Here is a 22,373-nt window from a genome sequence, read left to right as displayed (position 1 = left end):
TTTATAATAGTCACAGAAGATAATGCACCTGTGACAGGGTCTCACTGTATAGCAGTCTCCTTTCTTCATTTCTCTACCTCCTTAGGATCTGGGGTACCCATGTGTGCAACGGAGTGTTCAGACTGTGCCACCACAACAAATTATTTATTTATTTTCTAATGAGCCTTTTATTAGGATACCTACACTTTCCAGAGACAGAGAGGGAGGAAAAGTGAGAAATCCCTTAGCAGGAAGAATGCCCTTAGTACAATCTCTTCTTGAGATTTTGGGCACATATGCACAGCACCTGGTGTTCTTCGAGCCACCGGATCTGGGACTTGAACTGTGGTACTTTGTGTGGGACTCTAACACTTTAACCACCACACCACCTATTGGCCCCTGAACAGTGGGTTTAAAAATTTTCTCCTGGGATGGCTTGTGACCTGGTTAAGGCAACTAGATTTCTTGGATCTCTTGGTCAGCCTGAAAACATGCTGGGTATGTTACTGAGCTCAAATTAGGTTTACTTGCCCATACATGCCCAAGATCCCAATAAGCTGAAAGGCTGAGGAAAGAGGATCCCAGTATGACAAGACCCTGTCAAGGTTGCATCCCTCCATCCTTCCCTCCCCTCTTGCGTGCATACACATGCTTTCTCTGTTGTAATAAAAAGTAATGCATACATATGGAACAGAATTGAGAGGCAAAAAAAACCTGATAGATGCATTTCATTCTGGGAGAGAACGGACCTCCCTTGTGAGTGTTTCTCAGCTTTTGTTTTGTGAGTTGTTGGAAAAGTCATGATGCATTTTCGCATAGAGTAGGGAAAAAAGTCATGACTTTCTCAACAATTATTTATATATGTGTGTGTGTGTGTGTGTGTGTGTCAAAAGTTACAGAACAAATTGTTTAATTAGTACAGATATTAGTGTGTGTCTACCTTTTATTCTTATTCTACCTTTCCTCTTTTTTTGGGAGAGGTTTTTGCTATAGAGAGCGTGCACTTGCCAGAAAGACAGAGACAGAAAGCGAAAAATCACCCCCCAGGGGGGATGGCCACACCACAGTCCCTTCTCCATTCTCCTCTCGGGATCTTGAGCATGCACGCACACGCACTTGGCATGAGTTTAAGCCACCAGGTCCGGGACTCTTAACTGTGATCGACTACATGGGAGTCCAGTGATACAGTCATTACGCCAACTGCTGGTTCCTCTACCTTTCCTTGGTTTACTTACATATATATGTGTGTATACACACACACACACATTTTTAAAATTTATTTTACTTAATTTATTTTATTTATTTTTTTTAAGAAATATTTTTGCTATAGAGCATATGCACTTGCCAAAGAGACGGAGACAGAAAGCGAGAAATCACCCCCCAAGGGGGATGGTCATGCCGCAATCCCTTCTCCTCCATTCTTCTCTTGGGATCTTGGGCATGCATGCACGCGTGCTCAGCATGAAGTTAAGCCAACAGGTCCAGGACTCAAACTGCAGTTGACTATGTGAGAATCCAGTGATGTAACCGTTACACTATCTGCTGTTCCCTCAGCATCCCAATGTTAGAAAGATATCCACATGGAACTGAAGATAACTTGGCAGCAGGATTATGGTTGGGCCAAGTTTGAATTCTGCTCAACTTGTTACTTATGGTTTTTATTAACAAATAATATGTCGGTGGACATTACAGAATAAATATTTGGTGATTTTCTTAAGGTAAATTCTTAGAAGTAGACTTTCTGGCATCCAAAGAAAATTTTCAGGGTTCTTATCTGTCTAGAGAAGCATAAGTCAATTTAGAGGGCTTATTTGCCCTTAGCCTCATTAAAACCCTAAGTGGTTGGTTGGTCACGTTGTTGTTTTTTTCTTTTTTTTTTCTTCTTTTTTCTTTTTAACCAACAATTTGGTAAGGAAAAGAAAGTTCTTATAAATTTGCATTCTTTTGCATATTTTATTTAAATAAAATCTTACCTCATGTTTATCAATTTTGTGGCTTTTTTTTTTTTCTTTTTTGTAAATTAGCTTTTTAGCTTTGTCCTTTACCTCTTTGTTTTTTTTTTTCCTATTGGGATATTTGTCCTTAATGATTTTTTAACCTTTTCATAGTAAGGTTGCTAATTTTATATTAACCCAAATTTATTTTAATAAAGTTGGAAATATGTTGACTTACTGTGCATGCATGTGTTTTTATTTTATCTCCTCTTCCTGCTTAGTTTACCTAAAGCAGTAAAAAGAAGAATTAATGCATTGAAACAGCTTCAAGTGAGATGCGCTCATATAGAAGCTAAGTTCTATGAAGAAGTCCATGACTTGGAAAGAAAGTATGCGGCATTATACCAGCCTCTTTTTGACAAGGTAGAGAGCTATATTAATAAGTTTTATTTGTAGATTTTGAATAGTTTAGGTAAAACATACAGATTTACCCAGTGAATCATTTTATGTTTTTCTTTAAGCCTTAAAACGTAGAATATTAATATAACAGGTAGAAAACTATCTGCATATGCATTGTTTATAAACTCAGTAGTTTTGAACTAATTTTAACCTTTGTGTTTCTAAAAAACATAATTCTAAATGAGATCTCTTTATTATGTAGAGAAGAGAATTTATCACTGGTGATGTTGAGCCAACAGATGCGGAATCAGAATGGCACAGCGAAAATGAAGAGGAGGACAAATTGGCTGTAAGTCTGTTTTATTATTTTTTTTTTTAAAAAGAGTGTAGCTTTGAGTATAACTTGTGTTCTATGTTAATACTATTAGAAATAGAAACTTTTAAAATGTTTGTAAAGAGTTATTTATTTATTTAATTCCATTTGTTATTATTATTTTTAATTTGACCAGGCAGAGACAGACAGGTAAAACGAGAGAGCAAGCCACCAGGTCCAGGACTCAAACTGTGGTTGGCCAGGTGGGAATCCTGTGTCTTTAAACCACCATGCCACCTGCTGGCCCCAGAAACATGTTTTGATGCCAATATTAGGTGCCCCTCCATTAGTTTAGGATATTAAGTTTCTTTTGATGCAGGTATGGCATCTGACATTTCTTTCTGTCTGTCTTTCTATTTTTTTTTTTTTTTTTTAGAATTATTTAATTTTTTTATGTACTCATTCATCTTTATTTTAATTTTACCAGAGAGAGAGAGGGAAAGTGAGAAAGCAAGCCACCAGGTCCAGGACTCGAACTGTGGTCAGCCAAGTGAGAGTGTACCACCATGCCACCTGCTGGTCCTGGCATCCGACATTTCTGACAGAGAATAGAATAAGAAACAGCTCCTCTACTCAGTTACCTTTTTGCTATTGTGTACTGAAATAGAGAGTGAACAAAGATTAGACTATCAGTGAAAGTCTTGGTTGAGAGAAAGCAGAGCTCAGAGAAGGTAGATGTGTGCTTGTTAAGTGTATGTTAATTTTTACTAGCTATGTGTTTTCTTGGGGGGGAGAGGTTTTTTCCTATAGGGCACATGTGCTCGCCAGAAAGACAGACAGAAAGCGAGAAATCACCCCCCAGGTGGCATGGCCATTCTGCAATCCCTTCTCCTCCATTGGAATCTTGGACACACACACACACACGCCTGGCGTGAGTTTAAGCCACCGGGCCTGGAACTCGAACCACAGTCTGCTACATGGGAGTCCAACGACATAAGCATTATGTTAACTGTTGGTCCCTGCTATATAGTTTTGATCTTTAAAAAGATACATACTAGAGGACTTTACCTACTTGAACCTATAGCTGTGGTTTGGCATACATAACAGTTGTGCATTACCTAGGGAAGGGGATACGTTGTCAGAAATGTGTTGTTAGGTGACTTTGTTGTGTAAACATCCAGGAGTGTACTTACACAAAACTGTAGTATAACCTACCATAGAACTAGGCTGTAGGGGACCAACAGTTAGCATTCTGGCTCTGGACTCCCACGTTGCTGGACTCCCACATAGTCAACCGCGGTTCGAGTCCCAGACCCGGTGGCTTAAACTCACGCCGGGCACGTGTGCGTACGTGCCCAAGATCCTGAGAGGAGAATGGAGGAGAAGGGGTTGTGGCGTGGCCATCCCCTCTAGGAGGTGATTTCTCGCTTCCTATCCCTCTCTCTCTCTCTCTGTCTGTCTGGCGAGTGCATGCGCCCTATAGCAAAAACCTCTCCAAAAAAAAAAAAAAACAACAAAAAAAAACAGAACTAGGCTGTGCAAGGGAACTTTAAAAAGGTCATGGCTACAGGAAATTAAAATACAAATTTATCATGGCCAGGAGGTGGTGTGGTGGCTAAGGACTCTGGGCTCTCACATGCTTGACCATGGTTTGAGTCCCGAACCTGGTAGCTTGCTTTCTCATTTTTCTTTTCTCTCTCTGTCCCTCCCTGCTCAAAGTAAAATAAATAAAGATAAATAATTATTTTTTAAAAAGTTTATTTGGCCAGTAGGTGGCATGGAGGTGAAGGCAGCTGGATTCTCACATGACCAAACTGCATGGTTCGAGGCACAGAATTGGTAGCCCAAAAGACACATCTGGTACATGTGTGTGCCTGCCCATAATCCTGAGAGGAGGGATTGTGGTGTGGCCATCCCCCAAGGGGGGAATGGCTATTCATTTCCCCTCTCTCTCTCTCTCTCTCTCTCTCTTTCCAGCAAGCACACACATGCCCTGTAGGGAACTAAAGGAAAAAAAGTACGAATTTATTTTGGTGCACAAAATTTTTTAAATCTGTGCATAGTTTTTTCACAATGTGCATTTTCCGTGAACTCTTTAAAGCCCCCTTGTCAGGGTCCCTCTCTCTGTATTTTTTTTTTTTAAGTTTTTTTTTTTTTTTTTCTCCTATAGGGCGTGTCACCCCCGACCCCCCGGTGGGGGATGGCCATGCTGTAATTCCTTTTCCATTCTCCTGTTGGGATCTGGGGTATGCACACCTGCGCACCTGGCGTGACTTTAAGCCACCAGGGCTGGGACTCAAACCACACTTGACTACGTCGGAGTCCAGCGATGTAGCCATTACGCGGACTACTGGTCCCATCTGTCTCTCTCTCTGGCCAAGTGCATGCGCCCTGTAGCAAAAACCTCTCCCCCCACCAAAAAGAAAGACCCCTTGTCTTATGGGATAATTTTATGAGACTATTGTTATAAATGTAGTTTATTGTTGATCATAATATCATTATGTAGTTCTTGACTGCTGTTACAATTTGGTCCTTATGACTCAAGAGTAATCTGCTGTTATTTATTTTAGAAACCGTAAGTGATTGAATGAATGGTCATTGCAGTCTATTTGACAATGCATTCAGAATTTCCTGGTTTGATTTAGTATATGTTTAACCTTCCTCATCTACCTTTTCCCTTGGGCCATGATCTTACAAGACTCCCTTCCACATTACTGTCCAGCAGTTTCTCTGGTCACCACCCTGATGTTCACATGGTACCTGTGTGCCAGCTTTTTTTTTTGGAAGGTTTTTACTATAGGGCGCATGTGCTCGCCAGACAGACAGAGAGACAGAAAGCGAGAAATCACCCCCCAGGGGGGATGGCCACGCCACAATCCCTTGTCCTCCATTCTCCTCTGGGATCTTGGGCACACACGCACATGCTCCTGGCCATGAGTTTTAAGCTGCCAGGTCCGGGACACGAACCGCTGTTGACTACGTGGGAGTCCAGCGACATAGCCATTACGCCAACTGCTGGTCCCATGTGTGTCAGCTTTTATAGCTGTCTCCTTAATAGCTGAACAAACAGGCTACTGAGTGGTTTTTTTGTCTCAGTTTTCAATTTTTACCAGAGCACATTTCTGCTTTGGAGAGGAGAGAGCATACCTCTTTGGGGAATAGTCACGCCGCAACCCTTGCTCCTCCATTTTGGGCACACATACATATGTACTTAGCATATTTCTCAAGCTACTGGATCTGGGACTTGAACCATGCAGTCCCCTAGGGGATCCAGCCACCTTAGTTACCATGCAATGGGCCAGGCCACTGAGCAGTTTCTTGTTGCTGAAGGTAGTGTTGTAGTCAACTTTACTTTTTTAAGATTTTACCATAGGACATGTACACTTGCTGGAGAGCCAGATAAAAGAGAGCAACAGTGAGAGGGAAAGTGAGAAATATCTCTCTCTCTCTCACACCCATCCACACACACTCACACCCCAGTGCAGATGTCCACACCACAATCACTTCTCTCTGTTCTTCTCCTAGAATTTGGGGCACACATGAACATGCCCCAGTGTATTTTTCAAGCTCCCAGGTCTGGGACTCGGAATTGCAGTTGGCCATGTGGAGTCCAACGCCTTCACTACCATGCCATCTGCTTGTTCCATGTAGTAAATAAACATTCTTAATTTCAACTTCCTTTTTTCCCATCTACATTTTAGCCAGAGATCAGATTTTTAATTCAGATTAACTTAATTATCCTTAAACTGGATTTTTTTTTAAACCTAAACTGTAATGGATGTTTTGCACATTAGTGTTGTGTCTCCTCAAGTCCAATGCAGAGTCTTCCAAGTCTGTGTCCAGTGATGGGAGGTTGTTCTCAGGCACCTAACAATGACAGCACAGAGTAGCTTTTCTGATGGCATTTAGCCACTTTAGCTTTTCTGCCCCTCGGTGGGAAATTATATTATGGAATTGCATCTGGATTAATATCTCATGCTTTTTTCCTCAGAATTATTTGGAAAGCATCATATGCACATGTTTTAGAGGTATAGGTTCAGAATGGAATTTTTTTAGAATTATTTATTTATTCCTACTTTTCCAATTTTGGCCAGAGAGAGACATAGAGAGTGCAAGCCGCCAGGTTCAGAACTTGAACCATGGTCAGCCACGTGAGAATCCAGCGTCTTTAACTACCACACCACCCGCTGGCCTCCAGAACGGATTTTTAAGTATGTTTGTTTCTTCCATGAGCAAGGAAAAGCCAGATGACACACCCATTAGGGTCTTGGTACCATGATCTATCCTGAGCTTCAGCCAGTCCAGGTTCATGGGCATGAGCAAGTCCAGCATACTCGGGAAGGTCTCTAGACATGAATCTGGACCCTTTCTCTGTGGATCAGCTATGAAGAGCAGCAGTGACCCCAGAAGGAATTTAATTTTCTTTTTAAGATCTTTTATTTGTATTTTATTCAGATAGAACATGCATGTGAAAGAGTGAGAACCATTCTCAACCGTGGTCATGCTTCAGTCCCCATTGGGAACTTGGGCAAGTACTTGGATGCCTGGCATGTTTAGATCAACGAGGCATGGGACCCAAAATTTGTGGTTAGCCATGTTTTTTTTTTTTTTTTTTTAACTTTATTTATTATTATCATCATTTTCCAGTTTGACCAGAGAGAGACAGAGAGAGAGGGAAAGTGAGAAAGCAAGCCACCAGGTCCGGGACTTGAACCGTGGTCAGCCATGTGGGAGTCCAGCACCTTAACCACCACGGCATCCGCCAGCCCCGGCCAAGTGGTTTTTAACACTGCAGTTTAGTATGCTACTGACTGCCACAGAGTAGCATTTAAAAACATTATTATTTCTAATTTGTTATAGGGCACACGTGATTACCACAGAGAAATGGGTGTCGTGGGGGTGGTTGGAATGAGAAAGCAAGCTACTGGGTCTGGGACTCAAACTATTGACTTTGTGGATGCCCAGTACCTTCACCACCCAGTACCTATGCCACCTTCTGGCCTCACAAAATGAGTTTTTATAGATGTTTGTACAGGATTCTGAAATTATATTTGCTAACATATAATGTATATTTGCTAATATATAATATATATTAGCTAATATATGAGTCATTTGTTAATTTGTCTTTGTGTGCGTTGGTTTTTTGGTATGTGATAAGTGTTATATTCTGTATCTTTATTCTTTTAGGGAGACATGAAGAATAAAGTAGTTATAGCAGAAAAAGAAGCAGCAACAGCTGAAGAGCCAAATCCCAAAGGAATTCCGGAGTTCTGGTTTACCATCTTTAGAAATGTAGATATGCTAAGTGAATTAGTCCAGGTAAGAAAATCTCTATGTGTGACCATCAGGGGGGATTCTAGATCCCACATGGCTGTGTGTGCTGTTGAAGTTGCATATTTGGTGGCTTGAAAAGCATAACAGGAGCACACGTGTGCATACGCAGAATCCTGAGAGGAGAATGGAGGACAAGAGATTGAGCCATGACCATCCTCCTGGGGCGATTCTCGCTTGCCTTTTCTCTCTGCCTCTCTAGCAAGCACATGGATCCTATAGCAAAAATAAAACCATTTGTCTGGGTGTTTAGAAGTTACTCTTAATGGAAAGGCATTGAGTGTGGGCAGTAGCCTAGGTGAGCCACCTGATCTCACAGGGAAGGTGTACTCACTGGTAGGGGTCTGTGCCATCTTTTGCAGTTCTTTGGGGTCAATAGGGGCTGACAACACTTTAGCCTGGGCCATAGCTTGTGAGTCACTTCTTTCCACCTTCTGCATTGTGCTATTGCCTGACCCTTAGAAAGCATGTTTCCCCATCTCTACCGTGGTAGAACTAGTAGGCTAGGAATGAGAATAAGAGACAAGAGTGGAAGGATTAATATTCAAGGATAGAGGTTTTGTATACGGATGGTTTGTGTGTGTGTCTGTCTACACATTTGTGCTTTGGAGAGGAGGGAACACACCTCTTTGAGGAATAGTCATGCTGCAATTCTTTCTCTTCCATTTTGGTCACACATACACACACATGCACACACACACACACGCTTCTTACTATATATTTGAAATAGGCCTGTTGTACAGCCTTGCTGATTGTATTAACATAAAACAATAATTTGAGAATATTTTCTGATCAATTCTTTTGAAAATATCTCTATTGGGGCCAGCAGATTGCATAGTGGTTACATCACTGGACTCCTATGTGACTGACCATGGTTGGAGTCCCTGATCTGGTGGCTTAAAACTCAGGCGTGGCATATGTGTGTGTGTGTGCATGCCCAAGATCCTGGGAGGAGAATGGAGAAGAAGGGATTGCGGCGCAGCCTCCCCCCCTTGGGGGGTGATTTTTCATTTTCCCTCTTACTGTCTGTCACTCTGTCCGTCTCTCTCTCAAGTGCCTTAAGGCAAAACTCTAAAAAATAAGTCTGTTTTTTATAAGGGAAAAATAAAAAGCCTGCCCATGGCTTGATGGTCAAGGCTGCTGAATCTCACTTGGCCGACTGCACGATTTGAGTCCCAGACCCAGCAGATGCATGTGCATCTGACATGTATTTCAGTCTCAAAAGAAGAGAGAAACAGAGATGGGATTGCATTATGACCATACTCCATGAAGGGTACGCGCTCGCTCTCTCCCTCTCTCTCTCTCTCGGGAACACGCATACTTGGGCAAGTTTGAAAGGAAAGAAAAGTCCTGCCCTAGGTCTTATTAACTGACTGTTATCTGGGCTCTTGTTGTTCCAGGGTCCACAGAGGCAGCCATGCCTGTATTCAGGCTCACTCTGGATAGCTCTGAGCTCTGTTCTTATGTCAACACAGTATCTCTAGGGTCAGGGTAGCCACTGTGTCTTGTATACAACTGTATTGTAATTTGCATAGGATTTACAAATACATTTTTCATAGGTTTTAGAAATTTACTGTGTTGCTGCCTCTGCTGCCTGTCCTTTTTTTATTTTTGTTTTTGGAGAAGTTTTTGCTATAGGGCACATGCAATCTGGAAAAACAGAGAAAGACAGAGAGACAGAAAGCGAGAAATCAATCCCCCTCTCTCCAGGGGGGATGGCCACACAACAATCCCGTCTCCTCCATTCTCCTCTCGGGACCTTGGGCACGCACGCACATACGCCTGGTATGAGTTTAAGCCACCGGGTCCGGGACTAGAACCACGGTCAACTACATGGGAGTCCAGCCACAGCCATTACGCCAGTTGCTGATCCCTCTGTTGTCTATATGTTTATCAACTGTGTCCTAAGCTGAAATTCAGGAAATGACAGAAAGAATAGTATATTTCTTATTATTCTAGCCAGGGAAACTTTTAAAATAGAATAGCTGCGGGACCAGTAGTTGGTGTAATGGCTATGTCGTTGGACTCCCATGTAGTCGCCTGCAGTTCGAGTCCTGGATCCGTTGCCTTAAATTCATGCTGTGTGCGTGCGATCCCAAGAGGAGAAGGGATTGTGGACTGGCCATCCCCTCAGGGGTGTGATTTCTCACTTTCTGTCTTTCTGACGAGTGTACATACCCTATAGCAAAAAACCTCTTCAAAAAAAAAAAAAAAAAAAGAGGGAACCAGCAGTTACCCTTAATGGCTATGTCTCTGGACTCCCATGTAGTCGACTGTGGTTCTCCTCCCGGACCCAGTGGCAGTGGCTTCAAACTCAGGCCAGGCGCATGTGCGTGCATGCCCAAGATCCCAAGAGGAGAAGGGATTGTGGCGTGACCATCCCCCCGGGGGGTGATTTCTCGCTTTCTGTCTCTATGTCTCTCTCTGTCTGTCTGGCGAGTGCATGCTCCCTATAGTGAAAACCTCTCCAAAAATAAAAGAATAGCCTTAGTTTTCCTGTTCTGAGCTTCCTTTTCATTTGAAAAGGTGGGATTTTAAAAGGCCACACTTTCTTCTTCTCCTCCTCCTCCCTGATACAGGGCATGCATGCTGCAAGTGTACTTACTAGAGAGAGACACAGATAGAGGGAAAGTGGAAAAGCAACCACCCCTCCCTCTCAGGGAAGATGGCACACTGACATTCTGTCCTTGTCAAGTAACAGCCTCCAAGAAGTAACCCAAATTTGCTCACTGACTATAAATCTTAGGGTGGTAGCAGCAAGAAGTCAGGTATTTTTCTGCAACACAAGCCTACCAGGCCAGTTATTTAGTGATCCAGGTACTAGTGTGGCTGTTGATTGGTAGCATGGTCTGGTTTTGAGAGAGCAGGAGTCCAAGACCAGCAGATGTCGTCATAGTTATATTGCTGGATTCCCATGTAGTTTGAGTTCTGGACCCAGCAGCTTAATTAAAGCACACGCTGTGTGCATGGGCGTGCATGCCCAAAATCCCTAGAGGAGAATCGAGGGGAAGGAATTGTGGCATGGCCATCCTCCCTGGGGGGAGAATTCTAACTTACTTTCTCCCTCTCTGTCTTTTTTGCGAGTACATGTGCCCTGTAGCAAAAATCTCTCTGAGTGAAAAAAAAAGGGCAGAAATCTCAGTTGGCCATATGTTAGTGAGGTGTCAGTCCATTCTCCCCAATACCTCTCTATATTAGTCATTGCTTCTGTATTAGAGCCCCCTGCTGTCTGGTTCTGCATCAAAAACTTGATTTCTCATGCTGATGTGGCCCCCTTTTAAAACTGCCTAGCTAGTTATTTGGTAATTTGGGCATTCATATTTTTTCATTCTGATTTTTTTTGGGGGGGGGCGGTCTATAGAGACTTGCTAGATAACCTTTTTGTTTGTTTGACTATATCAAAAGCCTTTAAAACCAGGAAGTTGGCAATTATCACATTCAATTTATTTTTTATTTATGTATGTTTTTAGAGAGTCAGAATTTTGCTAAAAGGTTCATTTGCATGCCAGAGACACACAGAGAATAATAGAGAGAGTGAGATGTCATCCCCTGGGGGGGATGGCCACATTGTAGTCCCCTCTCCTTTATTCTCCACATGGGATTTCGGGCACACATACACACATACCGAGTGTGACTTTAAAGCCACCAGGTCTGGGACTAAAACTGCAGTAGGTCATATGGGAGTCCAGCAGTTAGTGTAATGGCTATGTTGCTGAACTCCCATGTAATCGACCATGGTTCGAGTCCTGGACCCAGTGGCTTAAATTCACGCCAGGCGTGTGTGCGTGCGTGCCCAAGATCCCGAGAGGAGAACGGAGGAGAAGGGATTGCAGTGTGGTCATCCCCCCAGGGGGGTGATTTCTCGCTTTCTGTCTCTCTCTCTTTGTCTGGTGAGCGCACATACCCTATAGCAAAAACCTCTTAAAAAGAAAAACTGAATGGAGCTTCAAGAAATTATTAGGTTCAGTCTCCAGACCGAGGCTAAAGAATTGAGTCCATTACCTGTCACTAGTGTATGATCATAACAGTTCGAGTCTTGTTATATATACCTCTCCTGACTTTCTAAAATGTCAGATATTGGTAACTTTTGAGTTTAAATAGTCATCACTTATAAAAGCATATAGCCATATCTAAGAGCTGTAAAAACTTCTTTGTGCCTGCAAGTTAGAGCTTAGACATGATTTGGAAGGCTTTGTAAAGAAGTGATATATGTATTGTGATTTTTGGTACTTAATTGCCAGAGGCAGGGAACTAGGTGCCAAGAACAGTGGTTCATCTAGTCTTCTGATTTCCTAGCTTCTGCTGCTGTCTCCTGAGACACTGAGGACCAATAGTCTCAGTTCGTGGCTTTTTTTTTTTTTAATAGAGGTTTTTGCTGTAGGGTGCGTGCACTCGCCAGACAGAGAGAGACAAGAGAGACAGACAGAAAGCAAGAAATCACCCCCCAGGGGGGATGGCCATACTGCAATCCCTTCTCCTTCATTCTGGCATGAGTTTTAAGCTACCGGGTCTGGTACGCGAACCTTGGTTGACTACGTGGGAGTCCAGCAACATAGCCATTACGCTAACTGCTGGTCCCTCAGTTTGTAGCTTTATTTATTTATTTATTTTTGGGAGAGGTTTTTGCTATAGGGCATGTGCACTCACCAGACAGACAGAGACAAGAGAGACAGACAGAAAGCGAGAAATCACCCCCCAGGGGGAATGGCCTCGCCACGATCCCTTCTCCTCCACTCTCCTCTCGGGATCTTGGGCATGCATGCACACGCGCCCGGTGTGAGTTTTAAGCCAGTGGGTCCGGGACGCGAACCGCGATCGACTACGTGGGAGTCCAGCGACATAGCCATTACGCCAACTGCTGGTCCCAGTTTATGGCATTTTTGACATCTGTCTGCGTTAACTAGTGGAGGAAAGCAAGTGAGGGCCTCTGTAGACAGGCAGATGTAGAAGGTGCTGCCCTTGTTGCTGACATTGATTTTTCCATGTCAGAGAAAGAGCTGCTAATACCTGACATCTTATTGCTGCCACCCTAAGATTCATAGTCAGTGAGCAAATTTAGGGTATTCCTCAGAAGTTCTTACTTGACAACTTGAGGCGGTAAGTGATCTGTGCTACTTGTCAAATTGTCCAGCTCAGACTGAACAGAATGTCAGCATTGCTAATTATCCAATAACTGGGAGTGTTTGCTACCCTGAATCCTTAATGAGACTATATACACTGTTGTGTTTTGTTGCCAGAGAGCATGTACTTGCACCAGAGACAGAGGAATAGAGAGAGAGCATCCCCCTCCCTCTGCAATGGGACATAGGCACACATGTATACATGCCTGGTGTGTTTCTCAAACTGCTGGGTACAGGATCCAAATGGCATAGTCAGCTGTGTAGGATCTGACTGTCTTAACTGTCAGGCCACAGAGCTGACCTGAGATATGTATTGTTTTGAACAAGCTCATTGGAGGGGGCCAGTAGGTGACTGACGTAGTGGTTGAGGCGCTGGACTCCCATGTAGTCGACCGTCGCTTGCATTGGTGGTTCAGTGGTAGAATTCTCGCCTGCCATGTAGTCGACCGTGGTGTGAGTCCAGACCCGGTGTCTTGAGATCACACTGGGCATGTGTGCATGCATGCCCAGAGTCCCAAGAGGAAAGGGAAGAGAAGGATTGTGGTGTTGCCATCCCCCCTGGGGGGGCGGGTGGTGATTTCTTGCTTTCTGTCTCTCTGGCAAGGGCACGTACCCAGTAACAAAAAACTCAAAAAAGAAAGTAACAGCTATTTGGAGATGTTTTCTTTTCTTTTTTTTTTTTTTTTGGCTAGGAATATGATGAACCAATCTTGAAACACCTACAGGATATTAAAGTGAAATTTTCAGACCCTGGACAACCTATGGTAAGTACTGACTGTGTAAGCCCTTGGTCAGTGTCAGAAAAGATCAAGCCACTAAGAGTGAGAGACTTGGAACCAGGCAAGAAATCCAAACCTGCCATTGAATGTACTGGGCAACCCTGGGCATGACTGCTCACCAAAATGGTAGATTTGGTGCCATACTGCCTTTTTGTGCCTCACCCAGCTCTGTAGTTGGGAGTCTGAGCTGGACAATTTGACAAGTAGCACAGACTACTTAGCACCTCAAGGCCATGGGTCTGTGTAGTGACTGATGCAAGAGTTCAATCAGTTTTGACTCTAGCCATGCCAGGCTTCAGTGTGAGTGTTTTCTCTGATGTGTGGGATAATGTAATTTCCCATAGTCTCAGAAGTTTGCATAAGTCTAATATATATTTAAAAGTTTAAAAGGAGGGGAGTATATACACAAATATAAGTAGCACTTTTTAGAGAAATCCAAGATACTAATGAGAGAAACCTACCAGGTTTTACCCTAAAGAATAATTGCAGGTACTATTATACTATTTATGTTAGTGGGGCACATCTCCCTGCTAGTTAATAAGATACACTTGCCTTTACTTTCATATGAAGAACTGTAGCACTGGTCTTGAGATTATGCTGTCTTAATTCTGTCTGGTTCTTCCAAGGAGCACTGTTCGTAACCTGTTAACCTGGCCGTAGCTAACGGGTTCCATTCCAGTGCTACAGCATTTCCAATGTCACATGACTGACTGACGGGTGGCTCTCAGTTTCAGGTCTTGGAGACAAAAGCTGTATGAAGGGCAATGGGTTTGGGATCTTTGGGGTAGGAGTTGGGACCTTGGACCTAGGATTGATCTCTTCCTATTTCAGAGCACTGGGCCACAAGTAGTGACGGAGGGTCAGCATAAGTAGGTATCTTTATTGCAGGTCCTGCAAGTAATTCAGGACAACGGAGTGGGACAGCCGTATCTCCCTTCTACTTTTTCCTCCACTATGAGCGGTGACATTCAGCTGTCCTTTTGTAGATGGGAACAAGTGTGTTGGGAGTCAGGAGTGGTATCTGTCCACCGACTGAATTGGCCTGCTCTCTCCTGCTCCACAGAGGCTATAGCAACATGTTCCCTGAGTGCCTTCTTCCTTTGCTTTTAGGCTTTTACCATAGTGCCCCCTAGAGGAGTCATTCAGACTCAGTTTGCTAACCTGGGGCAATACCTTTTTCCTTTCTTTTCTTTCTTTCCTTCTTTGCTTGCTTTCTTTTCCTCCCTCCCTCCCTCCCTTCCACCCTCCCTTCCTTCCTTATTTCCCTCTCTCTTTCTTCTTTTCTTCCTTCCTATTGGATACCTGTTTGATTTCCTAGGTCCATTTTCTTTCTCAGCCCGTTTCTCTTTTTTTTCCTCCATCTCATGGGGCTTATAGACTTGAGCCTTGTGCTAGAATGTGGGTCAGTCATCTTTTCCTCTTTTTACTCCTTCATTATAAAAGTCATGTGTTTATTAACTGTAGAAAGCAGAAAATCCAAGCAAATGTTAAAGAACACTATACAAACCTCCATCTTTAAATAATAATTCTCAGGACCAGCAGGTAGTATAATTAAGGTGCTAGACTCCCACATGGCCAGAGGCAATTCAAGTATTGGACCTGGTGGCTTGAAAATTACACTGGGTTCAGGTATGTGTGTGCCCAGAATCCCAGGAGGAGAGTGGAGAGAGGATTGTGGTATGGCTATCCCCCCTAGGAAGTGACTTCTCACTTTCCCTCTCATTGTCTCTCTCTCTCTCTATCTGGTGAGCACATGCACCCTATGACAAAAAACTAAAAATAATAATGATGATTCTCAAAAGCTTTGTGAATTTGTCCATAGATTTTTGTTTTGTTCTGTTTGGTTTACTCCATAAGTGAGAGAGACAAACACTGCCAGTAGGGTCTCTGTTGTAATCTAACCCCAGTCTAGGCTGGGCTGGATCAGAGGCATATCTGTATACCTGGCATGTAAATCTAGTCTTTCCTATGTGTGTCCAGTTGTCCCATTTACCCCCTGCCAACCCTTAATAGTTTTTTCTTTTTAATTATCAGAGGGCATTTGTGTGCTTTAGAGAGAGGGAGAGTGCACCAGCTAATGGCGTATGTCATACCACAAACTCTTTTCCCTGTCTCCATCCTGTTGTGATTGGGGTTCATGCACACACACACACACAGAGTATGTTTTTTCATGCTGCCCAGACCAGGACTCAAACTGGTCAAGTGTCTGGCTCTCTTAACCACTAGGCTGTAGAGCTGGCACATATTTTATATGTTTGAGGTATGAAATATCTAAGGAACTAGAGTTAGAAAGAAAAACAAAACCTTGGACCAGCAGATGGTATGACGGTTACATTGCCAGACATCCACATAGTTGATGATGATTAGAGTCCCAGACCCTGTGGCTTGAAACTCACACTGGGTATATGTGCATCATGCCTTAAATCCCGAGATGAGAATGGAGTAGAAGGGATTATGGTATGGCATCTGCCTGGGGAATGATTTTTCGCTTGTTGTCTCTCTCTTCGATGAGTACACATGCCCTGTAGCAAAAAATCTGTCTGAAAGAAAACAAAACTTCCTGGCTCCAGCCTGGTCAGTATGTTTGCAGGTCCCTTACCACTCTAATTCCCTTCTGCCAAAGGTCATCTACCTGCCTAAATGCTACAGGCATGATACATGCACAGTCACACTGCTGCCATGTTACACAGGCTGGGCTGCAGGGAAGCAGGTGTTCTCTAATTATCAGATTCCACCATTTCCCTCATCCTGTGTTGTTGTATTAAGAGTGGCCTACATGGGGATCAGCAGGTAGCATAATGGTTATGTCACTGGACTCCCGCATAGTCAACCATGGTTCAAATTTGGGACCCAGTGGCTTAAAACTAGTGCCTGGGGGCCAGCAGGTAGCGTTTTGGTTAAGGGTTCTAGACTCCCACATGGCCGAACAAGGTTTGAGTCCTGGACCCGGCAGCTTGCTTTCTCACTTTCCCTCTTGCTCTGTCCCTGTCTGTTCAGATTAAAAATAAAGTGGCTTAAACTCACACTGGGCGCGTATTTGTGCGTGCCCAGGATCCCAAGAGGAGAATGGAGGAGAAGGGATTACGGCATGGCCATCCTCCCTGGGCAGTGATTTCTCTCTGTCCCTCTGTCTTTCTGGTGAGAGTATGCGCCCTATAGCAAAAACAACTCTCAAAAAACAATTATTTTTAAAAGAGAAATATCTCCAGGGAGGGGGGAATAAACCCCAAAACTCATGCATGGCATGTGTTTATTACGCATGCCCAGAATCCCAAGAGAAGAAGGGATTGTGGCATGGCCATCCCCCCAGGTTGCGATATCACTTTTTGTGTCTGTCTCTCCAGCAAGCACATGTGTACTATGGCAAAAATTTCTCTTGGGACCAACAGTTGGCGTAATGGCTATGTAGCTGGACTCCCGCATAGTCGACTGCAGTTCAAGTCCTGGACCTGGTGGCTTAAACTCAAGCTGGGCACATGTGTGTGCATGTCCAAGATCCTGAGAGGAGAACAGAGAAGGGATTGCAACATGGCCATCCCCCTGGGGGGCGATTTCTTGCTTTCTGTCTCCCTGTCTCTCTCTGTCTTTCTGGCGAGCGCACGCGCCCTATAGGAAAAAACTCAAAAAAAAAAAAAAAAATTCTCTTAAAAAAAAAAAAAAAGGGTAGCTTGGTTGAACCGAAGTCCGTTTTCAGTTTCTGATGGTTTTCTCAAGTTTAGATTTCCTTTTAGTGTAATTGCATCAATGAAGATGCACCTTTAGAAAGCCAAGGGGTAGGTTATTCACTTTTATCATACTTCCATTTTTAGTAATTAGGATTTTTTTCCCACTTAGTGTTTTGGGATAATTTCAAACTTAAAGCAGAGTTACAACAGTAGTACAGAAAACCCTGTCTACCCTTCACCTAGACTCTACTTGTTAGCCTTGACCACCTGGCGGTGTTTGTGGGACCCCATCCTTGTCTTCTGGGTTGGGGCATTTGGTAAAATAATCCATGTTTTACTTTGCTGGGCAAAAAAAATCTGACCATATGTTTAATTACAGTGAGATTAGATGTTTTTAGTATATTCGGCAGTGTTCTTATCTGAGGTTTTTCTGTGTGGAAATGAGGCGGCCTTATTTTTAGGCTTTCTTCTCAGGCAGTTTAAACAGTTTTTCACTCATTCTCAGTTGTGTTTGGGTTACTCTTGAGTACACAGAGGCTGAAGGGAAAAAAAAAAACATAGAAAAACATGAAGAAGTATGGTTTGATGAAATGGTCCTAAAAGGAAATAAGGGGAGAGAAAAGATAAATCTATGCAAAAGTAGTAGGAGTGATAAGGGATAAGAACAGTGCCATTTGTTAGTCTCACCCTGGTCACAACCTGAAATAGTTCTTGAATAATAGCCATCTCTATTAATGACTACTCACCTTCTGTCTTTATGCTGGTTTAAACCCTAGAGGTTTGGGAGAGGAAAAGGGGGGGATTTTGTTTGATGCTCTAATTCCCTATAGCTGCCTTTTCCTTGCTGTTAGACAAGTGATTTATCTCATTAATAACTCTAGTTCCTTACCTTACGTGTGTGTGATTTATACTTAAGTCCCTTTTCCTCTCCCTCTGTTCTTGCAGATCTTCTTACTATCCTTTCTGGAAACCCACTGGACTATCTCCCTGGTTGTGATCCCCCCCCCTTTTTTTTTAGAATTATTTATTTAATTATATTTTTTATTATTATTACTATTTTTACAGGTTATTGCCTTGGGCTTGTTATCTCACTGGAGGGAGAAAGAGATAGAAATATTGAGAGAGAAAGTGAGAAATTACCCCCTAGGGGGATGGCCCCAATGCAATCTCTTTTCCTCCATTCTCCTCCTGGGATCTTGGTCATGCATGCACACTCACCTGGAGTGATTTTCAAGCCACTGGGTCTGGGACTCAAACTGTGGTTGGCCTTGTGGAAATACAATGATGTAACTGCTACCCTATCTGTTGGTCCCTTTTATTATTTTTAATTTGACTGGAGAGAGAGAGAGAGAGGGAAAGTGAGAAGGCAAGCTTCCAGGTCCAGTATCCCAACTATCACGACACCTGTCAGCCCTAATTGTGATTTCTAAGCCCTCATGGGCCATCTCCTCCTTCTCTTATTTTAGAGTTCTTCTTCTACTTTCTTCTTTATGGAAGTGGTTTGTTTAAATGTGTATACATTTGAAGGGATCTTCAGAAAATTGAAAGTCTCCTCATGTGTGTGTTTTCACCTTTTGGAGGAATGTTTTGCCTTTTTTTTTTTAAAATAATCTTAATTCACCCCATAGTCTTGATCCTGCCCTCTTGCTTTTAACAAAGTCTGCCAGTGGGTATATGTGCTCACCAGAGAAAGGGAGACAGGGAAAAGAGCACCCCGTACTCCCATGGGGAAGGGTCATGCCACAGTCCTTTCTCCATTTTTCCATCCTGTCTAGATTTGGGGCATGCATGTACACATGCCCAGTGTTTATCAAGCCACCCAGTCCAGGACTCAGAACAGCTGAGTTGACCATTTGGGATCTAGCTGCCTTAACCACCAGGCCATAGAGTTGGCCCAGTCATCTTAATTTTTTCTCCTCATTTGATGGCTTTACCATTCTAATAAAGTGGAGATGGTACCATTTAGCAAGTCTTGCCCAGAAACCTGGCTCTTGTTTTACTTCTTCTGGACATTAACTCTCAAGGCAACTCATGGAGAATGTTATTACTTCTAGTGTGTATGTCAGGAAAGTGGAACCAGAGACATTGAGTAACATTGTACATCATACAGAGCAGGGATTTGAACCTAGGTTGTTTTCTCATTATGAACGAATCTGAGGTGTATGTCTTTGCACATATCTATATATCAAACCAGATATTTTTCTCAAATTGGAGAACTTCCTCAATAGAGTTAATGAGTCAGAGACTATATTGGGTTGCTGGAAAAGTCATGATGCATTTTTGCCTAGAAAAATATATCATGACTTTTCTGATGACCCAATACCTTTTTATTTTTTCTTTTTAGAATTATTTTATTTAATTTTATTTATTTAATTTGACCAGAGAGGGGCTGAGTGAAAGAGAGAGAAAGTGAGAAAGCAAGCCGCTAGGTCCTGGGCTTGAACTGTAGTTGGCCATGTGGGAGTCCAGCACCCTTAGTTACCATGCCACCTGCTGGCCGCATGTGCCCAGTGTTCTTTTAAGCCACTGAGGCCAGGATTCCACCACAATTGGTTTGATGGGATGCAGAACCTCATGCATAGCGATTAACTGCTGCAACATGGGGCTAGCCAAGGGAATATGCCTTTTTATTAAGTTTTTAATATTGCTAAGTTGTCCTTCATGAATCTGTTTATAGCATGGAGTGTACCTGGTATCCTGAAACACAAACTACAGTTTGCATGTGTGCAGGTGCACTTTCTGTCTTAGAGATGACATCTTACTTGGTTTTTCATTTGTTTTGTTACTTGTGAGCCATTCGATTTTATTTGTATCTGCTTGTACTCATTCTTTGCCCCCTTTTCCTATTGTGCTTATCTCTTTCAGAACTATAGAGTGCTTTGTAAATGAAGGATGAGTTATTTGACTCCTAGAAATCTCTCCTTTTTTTCCACTTTCCTCCCAAGTGGTGTTGCCTCTTTGACTGCCTGGCATGGTTCTACCAGCTGGGTGGGTGACCCAGGCTGAGAGGAAAAAGGGAAAGTGGTGGTGGGCTACTGATGCCCAGTTCATCTTTCCAGATCTCCCACCGGACCTCCCCCTACCACCACCACCACCCCCGCCCCAGCCACTTTCTTCCAAGAAATGAGGGGAGGGGTTGGGGCTTCAGAGAAAAGCTAGGATTTCTCAGGAAAGTTTGGCCTCCACTGGGGAGGAGGCAGGGCTGAGAGCGGAAGTCAGCACAAGATGCCTTCTGCTCATGGGCTGAACAAATTTTTTTCCCCAGTCCATTTTTATTTTTAAAATTTGGGTGCTAGTCTTTTTTGAGATAAAGTTTTTCTTGGGACCAGCGATTAGCATAATGGCTACATTGCTGGACTCCATTTAGTCAGCCACGGTTCGAGTCCCGGACCCGGTGGCTTAAACTCACGCTGGGTGCATGTACGTGCATGCCCAAAATCCCGAGAGGAGAATGAAGAAGGGATTGCGGCATGACCATCCCCCCTCGGGGGTCATTTTTCACTTGCCCTCTCTCTTTCTGGCAAGCTCACGTGCCCTGTAGCCAAAAACCTCTCAAAAAAAAAAAAAGAAAGAAAGAAAGAAAAAGAAAAAAGAAGTTTTTCTTGTCACGTAGGTATTCCTACTGAGCTTTTCAGTTATAGTTTCTGCGTGTGGTGGTGTGCTCAGAGAGGAGCTGATTTCCAGTAAGTCCTGTTATCCTTCAGCTCTGTTGCTAGTTTTCTAGAGATTTCAAGTGGTACTTACTCTGAGTTTCTGCTTTTAGTCTTTTGTATTAGAATTCCACTTTGAACCCAATGACTACTTTACCAATTCAGTCCTGACAAAAACCTACAAGATGAAGTCAGAGCCAGATAAGACCGATCCCTTTTCCTTTGAAGGCCCAGAAATCGTTGACTGTGATGGGTAAGCAAATACCATTCTAATTTTCTTTCTGAAACAAAAGCATATGATTTTAGAACTTTATGGGTAAGATAAAAAATTAAAAGTAAACTAGAAAGTCTTGAATCTGCTCAGAAGCCCAGGAGACTTAGATTTAAATTAAATAGTCTTTTAGTTTGGGAATACTTGCAGTACAGAACTTAAATGTGTGATGCTCGAGGGACTAGCAATTGGCGTATTGGTTACATTGCTGGACTTCCACGTCAAGTCCCAGATGTGGTGGCTTAGAACTCTCACAGGATGTGTGTGCGTGTATGCCCCAAAATCCCAAGAGGAGAATGGGGAAGAAGGGATTGTGGGATGGCCATCCCCTTTTGGGGGCAATTTCTTACTTTCTGTCAATTGGGCAAATGCATGTGCCCTATAGCAAAAAATCTCTCTTAAAAAAAAAAAAAAAGAATGAAATGAAATGTGATGCTTGAAGATGTATCATTTGCACAATCAAAGAATTGGGATGGTCTATAATTTTTCTCATTTTAATGAGGGGACTCCATAAATTGAAGTTCATAAGATTGAACTGATAAATTATGCTCAGCAGATACGTAATTGTTGAATGAATGACTGAGTCAGTCACTATTGATTCATTGATTGCTTTGGAAATTGGTAGGTACAACATAATTGCTGTTTTACTCATATCAATTTCAGTCTCTATAAATTACCAAGGAGAGAATTCAGTGTTCCATTAATTTCTCTCAGTTGGTTTGACTGTGAAATTGCTTTATCCTTAAGTTGCAGCAATCACCCTTATTCACAGAATCGAAGTACAGTCTTGTGTTAATTACATTCTGAGAGATGTGTCATTGTGTGCATGTCACAGAGTGCACTCACACTCACCTAGTGGGTATAGCCTCCTACACACCTAGGTCATATGGTATAGGCTTTTTTAAAAAAAATTATTTTTCATTTAACTTTGT

General features: G+C 42.9%; 1 protein-coding gene and 1 non-coding gene across 6 annotated transcripts in view; both read left to right on the top strand.

The window, feature by feature from the left end:
• The window catches only part of NAP1L4 (nucleosome assembly protein 1 like 4), a 77,617-nt gene that overhangs the window by 35,590 nt on the left and 19,654 nt on the right, over nt 1–22,373 (top strand). For all 5 annotated transcript variants that reach the window (XM_027774402.1, XM_006141083.3, XM_027774405.1 and 2 more), the window contains exons 5-9: nt 2,195–2,336; nt 2,575–2,661; nt 7,813–7,944; nt 13,769–13,840; nt 21,284–21,423. In XM_027774402.1, the coding sequence (XP_027630203.1) occupies nt 2,195–2,336; nt 2,575–2,661; nt 7,813–7,944; nt 13,769–13,840; nt 21,284–21,423 (573 nt within the window). The remainder of the gene's footprint in view (nt 1–2,194; nt 2,337–2,574; nt 2,662–7,812; nt 7,945–13,768; nt 13,841–21,283; nt 21,424–22,373) is intronic.
• On the top strand, nt 14,482–14,604 carry LOC114009147 (small nucleolar RNA SNORA54). The gene has a single exon (XR_003550617.1). It is a non-coding gene; the product is annotated as a small nucleolar RNA SNORA54 (small nucleolar RNA).

Source organism: Tupaia chinensis, unplaced genomic scaffold (assembly GCF_000334495.1).
Source record: "Tupaia chinensis unplaced genomic scaffold, TupChi_1.0 Scaffold000047_1, whole genome shotgun sequence".
Classification (NCBI taxonomy): Eukaryota; Metazoa; Chordata; class Mammalia; order Scandentia; family Tupaiidae; genus Tupaia; species Tupaia belangeri.
Note: the sequence above shows the minus strand (reverse complement) of the source record. Positions and strands in the feature narration are given on the sequence as shown.